This window comes from Triturus cristatus, chromosome 12 (genome assembly GCF_964204655.1).
Source record: "Triturus cristatus chromosome 12, aTriCri1.1, whole genome shotgun sequence".
Taxonomy (NCBI): Eukaryota; Metazoa; Chordata; class Amphibia; order Caudata; family Salamandridae; genus Triturus; species Triturus cristatus.
In genome coordinates, this window is record NC_140595.1 from 824,937,062 (window position 1) to 824,954,782 (window position 17,721).

Genomic DNA, 17,721 nt, shown 5'->3' on the forward strand with positions numbered 1-17,721 from the left:
GTTGCTGCTGTGCCGCTCACCTTTCGACCCACAGAGTCCAACTTTCGACTCTCCTGATCGGGAGGAACCGTAGACGTGGGGGTAGTGGCGTGTTTCTTTGTTACCATGACAATAACAGAGTGGTGTAGGATTTGTGCAGAGGAAAACTGGATCCTGCTCTGGAGGGCGGTTTTTCTTGTGATGACTGGATGGTGCTGTCTTAGCCGAGGCTGGAGTTAGATACAGATCCATAGCCAGTTCAAGGAGACCTGGTACTAGAGGCAGCAAGGGTCTAGATGCTGATATTCGCTGCAGAGTTCCGAAAACGACCAAAGTCATTGGTGTTGGAGTCGACATAGGAATATTGAGTTTTGTTGCTCCTCTCACAAGGAACATGGTGACATCATCCACGGGTGAAATACTTGAAGAGTAAGACAATGTTGGTGAATAACGTCCGGTAGAAGTAGAGAATCTTGTCCGAGAGGGCAAGTGATGATGATGTCAATGATGGTGGGAGTGCCTAGAAGTAGTAGACATGTGCCATGAGCTATGACTATGGCGCCTACAATGATGCCATCATCTGGAATACGATCTTCTTGGTGTGACTGGCGCCCATGGTGGAGTTGAAAGCCGTGGTGGAGGAGGCAGTAGTAGAAGCAGAGGAGAAGGAGAAGATGGCTTAACCCCTGAAGATAGAGAATATGTTCTCGAATACTCAGAATCTGGCGAGGTGTAGATGCATCTCCTCCTTCTTCGTCTATTGTAGCCTGGACGACGTTGAAATAGTTATCAACTAGTCAACAAACCTCGATGTTGACCTGTTTTTCAACTGACCACCAGTGGTGCCCCGATGTCGGAGTAGGCCTCAACAGCGACCTTCGCCAGTGCCACAACGGCGACCTGGAACTCGACTGCGACCTCAATGGAGTCCTCGACGTTGAGCAAGGTCTGTGGGTCGACGGAGCAATGGATGAAGTCGATAGACCTGGCCTCGATGTTGATCTTCGGCGCTTGCTCGACGTTGTACCTTGGATAGAGGCGAACAAGTCGGCACCGTACCTCTCCTCGACGTCCATGTCTTCAATGTCGACTGGGACCGATGTTTTTGTGCAGTTTTCTTCCTGGCACGCCCTCCAGAGTCAGACGACAGAGAACTGGTAAAGGCCTGACCCTCTCCATGCTCATCTTCAGATTCTGTCTGTAGCCTTCTTTGCTCCTCAGTTCCATGAAGGCGTATCTTCTCAGGGTGCGTCTGTAAATGTTCCTGCAGCGATGGCAAGACTCGGGAACATGGTCCTCTGGCAGGCAGATTATACACACCTCATGTGGATCTGTTGTGGCCTTCTTTCTCCCATAGGCTGTTAAAAAGAGATGGCATTTTTTTGACAAATTGCCTTTACTCTGTCAGGAAAAGACAAAAAAGGCAGGGACAGGCCAAAGACGTAGAGTGAAAATGTTAACAGTAAAATTCAGTTAACAATTTTGAAAGAAACAAAGTATATTTTGTTCGAGCTCAGTGCTCCAGGATCCTGTCAGCGGGTGCTGGAAAAGAGAACTGAAGTAACTGCCACCTGCAAGCATTGATGGGACACTGGTGGTATCTGGAGGCACAGTGCATTTTTTTAGACTTACAATGACAGCCTATAAGGCTCCCTGTCCTGCTCCCTTTATCTCTATCATAAATAGGGGTTTGTGAGGGCTTTTTAGACTTTTTGTCACATTATCCTCGAAGGCTTTCACCTGGACCTTTTTTCTCTTTGTGGTGAATAATCTGGCCATTGTAGCCTAGGTATATAGGCTGCATAATCTGTCTTGCTCTTAAGTGTCTTTGCAGGCCTTCCTGAAGAAAGGCACAAATCTACATTCAAGAAGATATATTTATAACAACTGCTACCAGGTTCGCGCCCGTGAGCGGGACTATTCAGCGCTTATGACTATAAATGCAAATCCCCTACAATAGAATGATAAGTGATGCATATGTTCTCTTTTACTACTTATGCTGGCATAGTAGGCCAAGACCTGAAATGGGTTCCAAAAAGTAGGCCCTTTCTGCGGATTTTCCTTAACAGAGGAATGGTTAGCAAGACAGGAGAATCCATACCATGAGATGACCAATGGTAAATGTTATGTTAATTATATTTGTAACCCGCAAATCTTGCCCATATAAGGGTATCTGGTGCTAAATAGAAAGTTATTGGCTGGAGTTTCGAAACTAAGCTCATGTTGGAACAGCCAGGTTTTAAGTGTCTTCCTAACTTCTGAGAGAGAGCTAGCATTACAAATAGAGAGGAAGCTCATTTCAAGCATTTGTAGTCAGGTAGGAAAAGGACTGCCCTCTCGCTATAGCACTCCAGAGACAAGGCTGGCGAGTGGGCTGGTGAGATGTGGAGCACATTTGTCTAGATGGAACATGGATGTGTATACAACTACTAAGATAAGAAGGGTCAAGGTTGTAAAGTGCATTGTAGGTCTGAGTGAGAACCTTGTAGAGGGAAAGCTTATGGACTGGCAGTTAATTATCCAAGTGGACGAGGATTGTGGTATGAGGAGGCAGATTGAGAACAAGCACGCAACTGTGTTCTGGACCTTTTTAAGTCTCTTGATGAGTTGTACTGAAATGCCAACATAGAAGGCATTTCCGTAGTCTCGTTGACTGGTGATGAATGCCTTTTTCTGTAAGTTCTCTGGCAGCCATTAAAAACAATTGTGAGCATTTGGAGTGTTAAAGCAAAAAGCAAATATGTAGTGACTTGGTTTAACATAGGAAGTTGATCATCAACAATGAGGCCCAGGTTTCTGGCAGCTTGTGACAACTGGGGGGTGGGCAATTTTGGGAGAAATAGTGGTGGGGGCTAAGGTTGGAGTCATGGAGGAGGGGGGTGCAAGGTAGAGGTTCACCAGACGGATGTCCAAATAGAGGCATGCATAGTCACTGCTTAGCTTTGGGCAACTACAGCTGACCCAGTCTGTAACCACAGACAAGCAGCACACAAAATTACGGCAGTTGGGGGAGGTAGGCATTAAGGGTGCACACAAGGTCACAACTCAAAATACACGCAGCAATAAATTATTGGTCAATAAAACACTTGCTTTTATTTTATTTTTTTTAAACAAAAAAAAAAAACAAGTCATTACAAAAGTACACATAGTAAAATACAGCATCCATAAACAATGCTCACAGCCCCCTGAGGCCAGGGCTATAGTGTTTCACAGGCAAGTCCCCGAGACCCATTCCCTTTTCTTTAGTGGTAGTGTTTATTCCCCATTCCCTATATAGCTGACCATCAGGTTAAGCCCCATTAGCAGGCCGAGTCTCAGGAGTCCTATTTCAACTCTTAATTAAAGTCAAAAGTGTTCCAGCGCCGAATTGCTATCGGACAGGCCAGTTCCCCTAGGGCAGGCCTGCCTAAAAACGAGTCTTACTTGTGCCAGCAGCAACCGAGCAACTGGGGTCTGGATGTGTCCCCTTCACGGGCACTGTAGATGCAGTGGCTACCGCCTGTAACTTTTGAACATGTGGTGTCTTAGCAGCCGGGGGTTTTCAATGCTTGGTAAGTTTCTTAGGGGTCCTCCAACCAGGTGTGGGGTGCGATGCTCCTGCTGCTAGTCCTCCTTAATGGCTTGGACCCTTTCGGGTTACCATGATGGCCTCTGTCGAGGGTCTCGACCAGACCATAATACTTGGCTAGTCCTAGTGGCCCACCTGGCATACGTGATCACCGCTCCTCTTCATACTGGCTACGGCCCGATTGGCACAGCAGCAATCTTCAAAGTAGCCCAACCTGGCATATGGGGTAGCCATCTTGGTACCGCACACCGGTTATGGCCTGCAGCACAACAGCAATCTTCATGGCGGTCCCACCTAGCATACAGGGTCACCAATTACTGCACATGGGTGATGACCTGTTTGGTGCAGCAATGATCACAGCTCACATCAGTTCACTGTAGCCCTCATCTAGCATACAGGGGTCGCCAAATTTTCCCTGCAGATGGCTAATGACCCCATCGGTGCAGCAGCCGTCTCCTTGCCCCTCACTAATGGGATCTGATGGCTAGGATCCCCCCTATTGGACTTCGTTCCCTTCAGTGCTCTCCTCGCCCTCACAGGGCACACTCGTCTTGAAAAACAGCCAGACACTGCTTCTTTCTGGGTGAGGTCTTCTTACCCAGCTGGGAGATTAACATGCCTTGTCCTCATTCCTGGTCACAGGCAGAAGTCTTGCATAGCTTCTCCTTCTTGCACAGCCTGTCTAGCTGCTGGACAGTTTTTGGGGACTCAAGCTACCCGTTTTAAAGACCCTTTCCTGAAACCAAACGTGATTTAGAGCCTCAGTCTTCGAAGTTTATGTTGGGGGTCAGCTTCCTTTTGAACTGCCCTCTCCTCTGTTCTCACTTCCTCCAGAAAACAGCAGAAGCGACTTCAAGTCTGATAGCCCCATAACACAGGCCATGGGAGTGACTAGAAGGGCACACCTGTATAATGGCCACAGTGATATGAATATAAAAAGGTCAACCCAGCCTTATTCTTTATGATTCTCTTATCAGCCCCCAGGTCCTTCCAGAAATGTGCCCAGGCCCCTTCCCAGTGACCTCTCTCAGAATCAAAGAGCATCCCTTGAAGTGCAAGTAAATGGCCCGCCAGATGGTTCCAACTTCAGGTGTCCCTGAGGGGCAGGGACCATGTTATTATGTCTTTGGGGTGCAAGTGCTGACAATACACAAATCAATTATTTCCCAATATTAAGGCATTCACATGAGGGAACACAAAACCAAGACTTACATCTGGCAAAGGCATACAACACACAGGGAGAGTCTAGGCGCCTGCGCTTAGCCCATGTAGTTCTACACTACCTCCTCAATCACTTGTCCTAGTTGGTACATTGGTCTCTAGCCATGTCTAAACTTCCACCTTGGATAGGAATTCAAAGAGCTGTTCTGTCTGGTGAGCTCAACCTTGACATACTGTAGAAATGTAGGTCTTTACTGCCACATTCTGACAATTCAGTGATTATGGCCATGCCATCCACGTGGAAGTCAACACTTGGGCTACTATATGTAAATCTGTGACTGTACCAGTTGCAACCCTGTGGTATAATTTAGACTTCGCAGCGGAAGGAGCATTTGTGCACTGGAATGAACAGAAAAGTTCCAGTGTTGAACAGCTACATGATTTGCTGACTGGCAAAACCCTGAAGTCCCATGCAAAAACACAAATTGATGGACAGAATGCAGAACAATGTCATACATTCACCCCAGTACAGAGATCTGGGCCTAAATCCATCGTTTTTTTGCTCACCATGCCATTCCAGTTTGGACCCAGCCATATGCAAATCAGTCTTGACCCTGTGGCCCCATGGGAACAGTCCAGCCCGAACTGCCAAGCCAGGTCCTCCCTGGACTGGAAACAAGCATCCTAGGACCGGTTTCGGGCTGTCAGCCCTCGTCAGCCAGGATAGCTTGATTCCAGTGGCATGGAGAGCACGGCAGTCACGTCTGAGCATACCCGTCCCACTCGGGGTGACAAATACAAAAACAATTGATGGACAGAATGCAGAACAATGTCATACATTCACCCCAGTACAGAGATCTGGGCCTAAATCCATTGGTTTTTTGCTCGCCATGCCATTCCAGTTTGGACCCAGCCATATGCAAATCAGTCTTGACCCTGTGCCCCATGGGAACAGTCCAGCCCGAACTGCCAAGCCAGGTTCTCCCTGGACTGGAAACAAGCATCCTAGGACCGGTTTCGGGCTTTCAGCCCTCGTCAGTCAGGATAGCTTGATTCCAGTGGCATGGAGAGCACGAGACTCACGTCTGAGCATACCCGTCCCACTCGGGGTGACAAATGCAAAAACAACAATTGATGGACAGACTGCAGAACAATGTCATACATTCACCCCAGTACAGAGATCTGGGCCTAAATCCATCGTTTTTTTGCTCACCATGCCATTCCAGTTTGGATCCAGCCATATGCAAATCAGTCTTGACCCTGTGCCCCATGGGAACAGTCCAGCCCGAAATGCCAAGCCAGGTCCTCCCTGGACTGGAAACAAGCATCCTAGGACCAGTCCCTTCATGATCTTTCATCCCAATTTGGGGTTGGAGCGGCACAACAATGGAAATACATGCATATCACTCAATAACGCACTCCATGGTAAACTTAAAAGGGACGCTCTGCTTAAGTTATCTTCCCTGATACAGCAATATATCTAGATATGAGGAGGGTTCAAGTGAGTGGTATAAGAGATGTACCGAAAATTGATACAAGACAATTACTTCTCCCTTGAACAGAGGGCAGCTAAGGGTTTCTGTCAGACAGCAACGCAGCATGGCCACTCACCGTAAGAGTGGTCAGATCTCCTCTACTCCCATGACAGTCTTGACAGCCTTCTCAGAGAAGCCAAACTGACTTTCTCTGATTTTAAAGTCCTCCTAGTTGGCATTTGGTACCAATTAAGCTGAGCAGGGCTGGACCTTAGCCTCACTCCAGCTGCTCGTGATGCACAGCCAAAAGATGAAACTTTATCCTACCCTACAGGACTGTACTAAACCAAATCGGTATTTAACAGCAATAAGGGTGACCCTGTTGGATGCAGATTGATTCACCCGATCTCCTTCAGTGCACCTGGTGCTATTTCACAACATGACGGGTGATGTAGTTCCCAGAGATATAGATGGCTGGGAACTATGATGGCATTAGCGAAGATCTGCATTTTCAGTACTAGAGTGAAACCTTCGTTGACGCTTGCAAAATTGCTGATTGAGCTAGCAAAGATAGTGGACTGGTAACGCATTATATATAGGACCACCAGATGCTCATCTTAACAGGCGTGGGAACCATTCCTTAGCCCCCCGCCATAATATCTTAATTGACCTCTGACTTGCATGTTCTTATATATGTGCAGCCTCCAGGAGGTCACCATACTTATTCTCCCCCGATAAGTCTTCAGCTGGGATGAACCAATCCCAATACTAGCACTTTGGTTAAGATGCACTGCATCGGGATCGGTCCTGTCCGCAGGTCATGGAGGACTGTGGTACTGAAACAGCAGATTCACAGAATGCACAAACATGCATGCTCATGGGATGTTGGGTTAATGGCTTGGTCTTTGGGTATCTAATTACTGTCTACGCACTACTGGGGTGGAGAGAATATGCAGCACTGTAGAACATATTAGTCTTCTATACTGGTTAGGTCCAGTATTTGTACTTCTCTACAGACTCTGTTCCGTCTGGTCTAATCAGAATTACCTGTCCAGTTTATACGACTGTTGGTATACTGGTCTAGTTGAAAACCAGTAAAAAAAATGTATTAAAAAAATGACTGGGCTATGAGATACTGCTGTACTGCTAGCTGGAATCCTGAAACGTGCAGCCCAGCATGACTATGTTGATGTTTAACTGCTTTGAGTCAGTGTCTGCTGTGTCTATGGCACACAGAATCCTGGCACTGAAAAGGATATTTCCATCCTTAACGATGTTCTGTGCCTTTTTTAGATGAGGTTCAAGAACACAATGCATGAACGCCTCCATTTCCTCCAACTGGTGTCTATCATAATGTGTTAACAGGGCTGGTGACTTGGTGAGATCACAAAACACTGCCACCGTCAGCTATCAAATCCATTTCCCCAATGCCTTAATTTACTTGTTTTCTTTATCAACAATAGATGCCTCCCATGCCGTGCATAAAAACATTTTCAAGCTGAATGCAAGACTAGTGAATATTGGGGCCTTTGTCTCAGTATGAAAAGAGAATCATCGAATGCAGGCCCAAACTTCTAGTCTATGGGAGGCATCACCATCCCTACTTTAACTGGGTCTTTTAAGTAATCTGCTGAGCACGTGAGCATTTGTCCCCAACATATCTTTTTCTTTTTTTTTTAAACATCTTTTTATTAATTTTCGCGCAGTACATCTTACTTACACAAATCTTACAGTAAATTTCAACACACTGTTTTCATGTCATACATGTATAATATTATTTGTAACCCCCCACCCTTTCATCATCTGATGTTGTTACACACCTGGGAGACAGAGATCCTCCCTTTCCATACATGGTTAATGCCCGGTTTATTCCCTCCTTTGGTACTTAATTCTCTTTTTAAATTCCTCTGTACGTATTCCATCACCCGCATATTTTGTCCCATTTTCGGGGGCAACCTCTGGCTGTGTAGGTTACCTTCTCTGCCCCTGAGCACCAATCTAAGACTTCCTGCCATTCCCGAAGGTCCGGCGGTCTGGATGCCCCCCACTTTTTGGCAATATTCCTTTTTGCCACTATTGCCACAATTTTAAGCCATATCATTATGTATTTGGGCAATGTTATCTCACCTATCACACATAGTATAAGCCATCGCAGTTCCAATGGGATCCCCACCTCAGAGACCTCCGCCATTATTTGTGTTACTTCCTTCCAAAAGTTGTGAATGTGCCTACATTTTCAGAGAATATGAAAGAAGAAGCCTATATCTCGCCACACCCTCTTGCACAGTATTGCGATACACCATGGCACAATCGATGTAGTCCCTAACATATCTAAATATTGATTGCTCCTCTCAGTCTTCAAGAGCGTTTTTATGAGGAAATCATCCTCTTCCTCTTCTACCTGAAATGAGATTGTATGTTGCTGTTTTACCTCATGGTATGTCAAAGTGTTATCAGGCTTTTACCACATTTGACTACTGGCTTGTCATCCTGTACGTCCACCCTTTAATCTTGCTAAACATCCTCCTCTTGTCTTTCCTCCAGAGATCTTGATGTTGTGACAGCAGATATGAAGCGAAGTTTCACTCTGAATTGGAGTGAGAAGGATGAGGCAGGGAAGGTTGTGAGGAGTGATGGTGCAGAATAGTGGCCACTTTATGTTTCTTGAGAAGGGGAAATCCCTGATTTTGTCCGAAATAGTTCTTCAAATGCAAGACTGCATTTTTTTATGGCGTGGCCGTGAAGTGAGAAGAGACCAGTTGACAATATGGCTTAGCTCGAAGGTCAATGTAAACAGTATATTGCCGTACATCTAGCTGTGGCGTTTGACGGACATCATCTTTCTCCTGTTGTTGCCAGTCTGTGGAGAATGATCCAGTACTGGGAGTTGGGAGTCTTGTATGTCTAGATGTCCATTTTAGCACGGAATACTGATCTGGGTCATCCTGGGGTTGAGACCCCCCCAGAGTTGATATTTGTTTTGGATGCCAAACTATCTACTGTGGTGTTGACTGTGGAGGTTGAGCTTTCATTCGCTGTGGTTGCTTGACCAAGGCATGGCACTTTTTCAGGGCTGCTCCTTAGTAGAAGTCAAGACTCCTTTCACGGCCAATCCCCGGGGTAGAAAGTCCTTGGCTGCGGTAGTTGTGATACCCTCTGTAAAGACTTAGCTTGGGCACCAGAGAACTCTGGTCTCCAGAGTTGGAGCCTTCTGGAAAGAGTTATTGCGCTCTGCTCCCATTAGGACTCCGGGCTAATCAACCGTCCCCCAAATTGTCATTGAACTCCAGACTTTCGACAGCTTTGGCTACTGCACAGTTTATGTAGTAGGTAGTCGTGATGCTGTAGTGCACCCACCTTCTTTCCCTTTAGAGCAAAAAATAATTTTTGCAATGAAAGGTGCTGCTCGAAGAACAGTCTCTTTCAATATGGGCCCTTGGTAAACAAAAGTGACAGACAATGTTGGTCCAAGCAACAACATTTGCTATAGGAAGTAGGGAACAATTTAAAATAATAGATTTTCGTAAACTCCACTCAAACAAGTAATTCTCATTCGATCTGGCCTAAAGCTCCTCAAGACGAGCTCATCTCGATTGGTGCTTTCAAGTGTGCACAATGTAGCAGCAGGGTTTTAATTACCACATCACCCAATGTCAAAATATGTGTTGAGGGACAAATATAGCACAGCACTGGAAACGGGACCGAACGCAATGGCAGGAAAAACACAGTGAGGTAGAGTCCTAAAGTCCTCCCCTTAGAAAACACTTGCCGCTCTGCCCTTAAGCATTGACGTCCCCCATACACTTTCCCCCCTCCTGTTCCCTTTCCACAATGCTCCACACCCTCAAGCAAATGTTTGCTGAAGCATTATGTCACAAATGCTAAATACTTTAACATTTTACTTATGCTTCCCAGACTTTTGTTGGTATGTATGTTTCAGTGAAGGAGAACATCTTAGCACACCATATCAATTTCACAGCTCAGAAATTAAATCTTGCAGCATATCAAAAAAAATATGGAGATCGAGTATCAAAACCAAATTGTTTATGTGTAAGTGGAGCACTGCTGTTTATGTATTGCTCTGCATAGGGCTTAACCTCATTCACCACTAAATGCTCACAAGCAAAAGATTCCACCCCAGACAATAACTTACCAAAGCTGAAACTGTTTGCAATGGTCCTGCTGCCTGGCAAGTCACAAAAGAGTTGCAATGAAAAACAAAAAATGAAAAGCGAAATCAGTGTGGAAACCAACCTAGCACAATACTATAGTAACACATACTTTTGTTTAGAATATCTTTATTTAAAAAAATTAATAAAAAAACAGTCCAAGTTATCACTTTGTTAACTCTGTTACTCTTAGTCAGAAGGATCTTTCCCATTATTAGAATAGTGGGTACCCTCCTACCAACTGGCATGATGAGCAACTGCCTAATAAACCGTAAAATAGCAGCTCTTAGCATTTTATCAACCATGCATGCATCATAAGAGGCTAAACTCCTCTGCGTAACTCCCCCCCCCCCCCCTCCAAATTAGCTCACATATTGAAAATGACCATTGGTCTTGGCAATGTCTTTTGGCCATGTTGTACAGCAGCACTGAGTAGTGGGGCAGGGAGTGGGGCAGGGAGTGGGGCAGGGAGTGGGGCAGGGTGGCGGGGAGTGGGGAAGGGTGGTGGGGAGTGGGGAAGAGCAGAGTGGTGTAGAGTGGCGTAGAGTAGAGTGGTGGAGAGCAGAATGACGTAAAATAGTAGCAAAGTAAAGTTGCGTAGAGAGGAGTGGCGTAGGGTGGAGTGGCGTAGGGTGGAGTGGCGTAGGGTGGAGTGGCGTAGGGTGGAGTGGCGTAGGGTGGAGTGGCGTAGGGTGGAATGGCGTAGGGTGGAATGGCATAGGGTGGAATGGCATAGGGTGGAATGGCGTAGGGTGGAATGGCGTAGGGTGGAATGGCGTAGGGTGGAATGGCGTAGGGTGGAATGGCGTAGGGTGGAATGGCGTAGGGTGGAATGGCGTAGGGTGGAATGGCGTAGGGTGGAATGGCGTAGGGTGGAATGGCGTAGGGTGGAATGGCGTAGGGTGGAATGGCGTAGGGTGGAATGGCGTAGGGTGGAATGGCGTAGGGTGGATTACAGTAGTAGTACAGCTGTGAGTATAAGTAAATAAAATGCAAAGGTATGAGACATGAAGGGGATAAATGGCTGATAGGTAACGAAAATAGGCAGCAAGCTCATGAAGGTGTAAATGCATTGTTAGAGGGCATTTATACATTATCACAGCTTAATGCACCCCATGCAAAGGAATATGCTACTTACCAGTATGCATCTGTTCTTGGCATGTAGAGCTGCAGACAATGATTCAAAGGAGGGGTCACATACCTCGTGACTTCCAAAGACTTTCCAAGACAAAAACAAGTGCAAACACCCGGGCCCAACACCAGATGGCGATCTATGCATAGTGTGTAATCTGCAGCTCATATGCCTTGAACATGTTATTTTAGTTTAGTTGCATGAGTAAGCCAAAAGATGCAGGCATAGATAATGGATGTGTTCTGAAATGAGTTTCTCAATCAGTGCGTGATCAGTATATGGACACTAATCAAGAGGAAGCAACCTGTGCTTGGTCCATGCTCCACAGAAAGAAAACGACGTGAGGCCCGGCACATGCTGGACAATTAGGAGGCAGCAAAGAAGAGTGACAATGAAGCTAAAGAATGGTAAGCAATGGGCGAGCTCTTTCATTGTAAACCATACCCTTTGCAAGCAAGGGAGCACATGCGCTGCCGCAGGTGAGAGATAAAAAGGAACCAGGGACAAGTAGATGAGGGACCATCAAGAGCATGTTGTTGGTGGGAAAGAGCCTATGGATCAAGATAATGGTAACTCCATAAAACTCTTGATGGGGCTTCTATCCATTCTTATAGCAACAGTCCTGTGCACTCATACAGTATTACAGTACATTGTGTAGACGTGATTCGAAAGCAAATGGAACCAATCCAACGTTGAAGTCTTTGATTTCTTTAATCGGTCATCATACAAAAAACACACAGCCAGCCGGCACGTGTTTCGTCAGAGAAAGAGTGATCTCCGACTCTTCAGGGCTCTATTGCTGGATCCAATATCAGTAACGTCCCAAAGCCAATGATAATTCCAACCCGGAAGGGTATGATAAATCAATTAATTGGAGAAGTGATTGCTTTCAAGCATAATTAAAACAAGCTGCAAGGTAAAGCCTCAGATGGCATGTACGAGAAGGTGAAGATTTCAACTGTCTTCCACGTCGCTACCATGTAACTTGAGCTGCGGTACTATCCAAGTAATCTATTCAAAGTGTAACAAAGGTAAAGACGCCAGGACGGACACACAAAGGGAAAATCCTCCCAACTGCAACTATCACGTGTCAATGTATGCTAGACTCCGTATCAATCCTGGTAAAACACGTGTGCGTGCTTCCCGATAATTTTACTCGGAGGAAGTGCTAGCGTCCTGGCGGCTACGACTCAATCCGGGAGTCTATCCATTCTTAGCAATACGTTTATGAGAAAAAGAGGAACAAGCAGAATTGAGCAGCTTAAGCCTAGGGAAACAAATTGGTCAGAGGGTCCTGGTCACATTTGCCATTGCTTCAGGAAGAAGCACTAGAGTGTAATGTTTGCAGAATTAACATGCACTAGCCCACTCAACTTCCCAGCAAATGTGTGACAGGAAACCAGTCTGATGAATACTATTGAAGCCATCTCTACCTAGTGGAGTGGGCTCAGAACCCAGCTGGACTGTAGAAATCAGTGATATAGGATGTAATTTGTTTAACCAAATGTTGAAGGCACTTTCTTTAAACCAACATCACTATCCATTTTCAAGGTATGCAAAGTTAAAATACTGTTGAGATTGTATTCTAGATAGTCAGGACCTTTATTTTTACAAGTAAATTTCCATGCAACTGACTGTACCATTGTCCTACAAGCAGCCCATTAAGACCGGCCTGACTTGTAAGTAATCCAGCACAGCCCCATTACTTGCACGTCATTTAGGCTCCATGTGTGAATGATCGCGCTGCCACACTGATTTTCCACAGTCAAAGGCCCAGCTCTATCGTGCTACCACTTTAGCAAATTTAATTAGCAACATTCATGCATTCTGTTCTCATGGATCATACAAAGTTACATAAAAAGAGGGTATTCTCAAAAACGAATCCAGCCTTTTGTCAAATAGTCTCACATTCCTTTAGAAATCATCCAATAGCTCTTCCTACCTGTTTTCAAATTTCGCCCTCTCTGGAGCAGAGGAGATCCCTAAAAAAGCTGGATATCAGAATAGATTAACAGTTTCACACTGACAAAAACCTCAGAAAAACCCAAATAGCTTTTCATCAACCATGGGCCAGTTCATCTGGGTTTATTCAGGTGCTACTCTTAGCTATCAAAAAGGTGACATTCATTTTTGGACAGGCAAAAACAGACAAGTGAAAAAATGACCACTAAAGCTCTTTGGGAGCTAGCCAAATAAAGATTCGCAACACAGCTAATTTGAAACCTAGACACATTTTTACAGGACATCTTTGTCTGCTGTCAGTCCGACTCCTGGACTAATATATAAGGAGGTCAGTCATTCCTTCAGAAGAAAATGTTACTTGTAATCCTAGTTCTGCACAGTAGGTATCCTCACCGAATACTTCAAAGCAGAATATTCCACCCACATGCGGAGACCCCGGAACACTTCTTTCTGAATTTAACAAAATCAAGCTGCAGTTGTTGTCCGGCACCTGAATGCTCACAGTCTGGTGATATGTCAATGAATAGCAAGACAGGTTTGCTTTTACAGCATTTTTGCATGTAAAAAAGTTCACACTGCAGCAACTAGTTGATAGAAATGTGCTACATTATCCTAAATAACTTCTATCCTTCACTAAGGGAAGGAAATAAAATTTGAAGGGAGAAGAGCCAGGCAGGTCAAAAGTCCATAAACCGTAAATAGCACAGACTGTACCTTTATGAAGCCATCAACAGTTTCCAGCTTGCACTGTACTGGCAATATTGACAACAGGGGAGGAGAAAGGGCTGTTTATGACTTCAGTGAGAATACCTAATATGCAGAACTAGGATTAGATGAAGGCCTGCTGGAAATTAATTTTACAGTTGTCGAAACAGAAACATTTATATGTTGACTTTAACAGATCTTTACTGTTCGCAATGAAACCTGTACTCAAATTGTGTTTTTTTTTTTTATATATATAAATCGATAGGACTTTAAGTCAACATTTTCTTGCACAAATCATCATCCCTGTGCTGTTTTTGGATCACCTACATGCTATACTGTTTATTTTGTGTAAATATGTACAGTAATAAAAGAAAAATGCTCATACATTGTCGCTAGTCTGTAGATATTTGTAGGCTAGGGAGCACAGGCCTAGAGCTTCTTCTGAGCAAACAATTGTCTTTACTGTAACTTATATCCCCAGGTTCCTAGGAAAACCAGAGGGCCCAGGATTTGTGTCTGGCCTACCACAGTGTCCTCTCTTATATCTTTTTCTAAGCAATAATGCCTAGTGAAAGTGTGTTTAGACCGCAAGATGCACACTTTTCAAATTTCTGCAAGAGGAATATTCCTTACCCAGGCTGTGTCATCTGCCTTGCTTCCTGTAGAAGGAGTCCTAGGCTTACCAGGAAGGGGTGTGTTAGCTAACTGATAGCAACATGTAATAAATGACTCTTATCCACCTGTTTTGATTAAGCCATAAAGGTTTTAAGAGGTTCATAACTGATAAGTAATGGGTTCGTCTTCTGAAGTCTCTAGTTCTGTCCAAATAAAATCTAAGGACTCTACCAACTTCGAAAGAATGAAGTGACCTCTCTGTTGGCAAAGAGGGATTAAGGAAAACTACAAGAAATAATATTTTTGGGTGTACGTGAAAGTATGATACGACTTTAGGTAGGAAGGGGGGATGTGTCTGCACAATACCCAATTCTAATGATACACTGTTCATGATTCTACTGACTGTAGGGCTGGAAGTTCACTAACCCGTCTTGCCGAGGTGATGGCTACAAAAGAAATACGCCACCTTTCAAAAAATGTGCTGAAATCAGGGCTTATAAACAGACTCAAATGAGGAGCTATTCGTTTGGATAAAACTAAACTGAGCTCCCATTTAGGACATCTTTTATCACAGGAACTGACTTAAGGCATCCTAGTAGAATGACAATTAGCCTCTAAGAATATTGATACTTGGGGTTCCAGAGGCAAGATTCATACCCTTGTGCCACCACCCTGTTGACTGAGAATGTGCAATGTGGTCATGTTGTTTGTTGGTACAAAGATTTTGTTTCTGGTTAGATTTAAAAAAAGCTTTCAGTCAGTACCATACAGACTGCTTTCAACTCTAGGACGTTAATGCGGCAAAGCAGTTTTTCCAAACACAATCCTTAAAGACTGAGATCTTGCAGATTGGCTCTCCATCCCCTATGGGAAGCATTTGTCACATTTGTCTGGGCTGGCAGATCTTGAAGAAATAGAACCCCGATTAGGAGGTTGTTTCTTTTACACAACCATTGGAGAGATCCTTTGGCTAGTATTGTTAAAATCAATCTGTCCTCCCCGTTGTCCTTCCAATTGAACAACTCATCCTCTAAGCACTGCTGTAGAACTCTCGGTTGGAGAAGTGCGTTCGGCAACAGAAAGAAACACCACCATGGACCCCAAAAGGGAGAACATCAGCCATGCAGTTGGTTGTGGTATTAGGTGACATTTCTGCAATATAGTACACTTTCTTTTCCGCTGAAGAATACACTTCTCCCTTTCCCGTGCTCAGTATTGCTCTCAGATAGTTGTGAACCTGTAGAGTAAACAACAGTTTTTCGTGGCTCTTGTGTTACTTTATGCGATGTTACCCGTCAGCAGTGGTGTTTAAATCCTGAAGAAGAAGTTGTTGTTCACAGTGTGCCTTTAACAAGCCGTTGTACAAGTAGGGGTACATGAAGATCCTTTTCCTTTGAAGGTGCACTGCCACCATAGCACATGCACTTTGAGAATGTTCTCTAACCTGAAGGGTAGAACCATGTATAAATAATGGCCTTTGCCTACTTTGAAATCAAGAAACATTGTGTGCCTCCTTTTCACTGGTTTGAGAAAATAAGATTCCTGTAGATCTTGAGAACACATTCAGTCTCCCTTCATAAGTTGTGGACATATCCATCGCAAGACTAGCAACCGGAATTTTTGTTTCCTGGTCCATTTTTTGCTTGTCTCAATAAGAGGATTGGTCTGAACTCCCTCTTTTCACGGGAGCCAAAAAATATCCAGAATAGATTCCCCTTCCTCTTTGAGATAGAGGAACGGTTCAATAGCTTGATTTTGGGGCAGAGATTTGAAACTCTTTCTTAAAGTCAGAGCTGATGTTTTGGTGCTGGCTTCGCAGTGATTGATGGGGAAGATATTTGAACTGAAGGGTGCAGCCCTTCTAAACTATCTAAAAGACTCATTTGTTAGTGGTTATGTGAGAAGCTGCACTTCAACAATGGTAAAACAGGTCTGGAAGAGAGGCCAGTGGCTGTAAAGTCTCTATGATGACTGAGACAGAGGTTTGTAGAGCCTCCATATGAATGTTCCATTTTCCGTTCGAGGCATATGAGCTGTAGATCATATGCTGTGCACAGACTATAAAGCAGTTATCTCCCAAAGCGGTGGCTAACCTGTATCTGTTGCAGTGGTTTAATAGTGTACGTAAAACTGCCTGGCCCACTCTAGCATGTTGTCTAGCTAACACATATACACAATAGTGTTTTGTGAATGTTTGAGGTGTAGACCATGTTGCAGCTTTGCATACATCCTGTATGGGTATATTTCCTAAGAATGCCATAGAAGCCCACAGCTTGCGTGTAGAGTGTGTTCTAGGGGGAAATGTTAACGTTATTTTGCTTTTGCATAGCATATTTTAATGCACTTGACTATCCACCTCGCAATACCTGATTTTGATATGGGATTGCCTTTATGTGGTGGAGCAATAGCGACAAAAGGTTGATTTGTGTTACGGAAAGGTTTTGTCCTTTCTGTGTAATAAACCAATGCTCTCTTCACATCTAATGTGTGTAGGGCACGTTCTGCCACTGAATCTGGTTGAGGGAAGAACACAGGTAACTCAACAGATTGATTGATATGAAAAGTAGAAATAACGTTAGGAAGGAATTTAGGATTAGTTCGAAGAACCACTTTGTTTTGGTGCATTTGTAAAATGGGTTCTTCTATAGTTAATGCCTGAAGCTCACCCACTCTGAGAGATGTGATAGCAACGAGGAAAGTGACTTTCCATGTGAGAAACTACAGTTCACCTTTGTGCAATGGCTCAAAGCGTGGACCCATTAGTCTTGTGAGAACATGCTGTGTCTGACGACTGAGCAAATATGCCATTTGATTGTTTACTCCTAGAAGGTGTTCTGCTAGGAGATATATTTGGTGATGTATGGCCCAGATGGTCTGTGCTAGCTGTGACAGCTGGAGAGAGTGTGTCCCTCCCTGTTTTTGTATGTAGTACATGGCTGTCATGTTCTCTGTACG

At 44.5% G+C, this 17,721-nt stretch overlaps 1 protein-coding gene across 1 annotated transcript in view; it reads right to left on the reverse strand.

Annotated features, from left to right (window-relative positions):
• AGFG2 (ArfGAP with FG repeats 2) overlaps window positions 1-17,721 on the reverse strand; it is a 567,631-nt gene that overhangs the window by 287,173 nt on the left and 262,737 nt on the right. Inside the window, exon 7 of the mRNA XM_085639598.1 lies at window positions 10,337-10,369. Coding sequence (XP_085495724.1) covers window positions 10,337-10,369 — 33 coding nt within the window. The remainder of the gene's footprint in view (window positions 1-10,336; window positions 10,370-17,721) is intronic.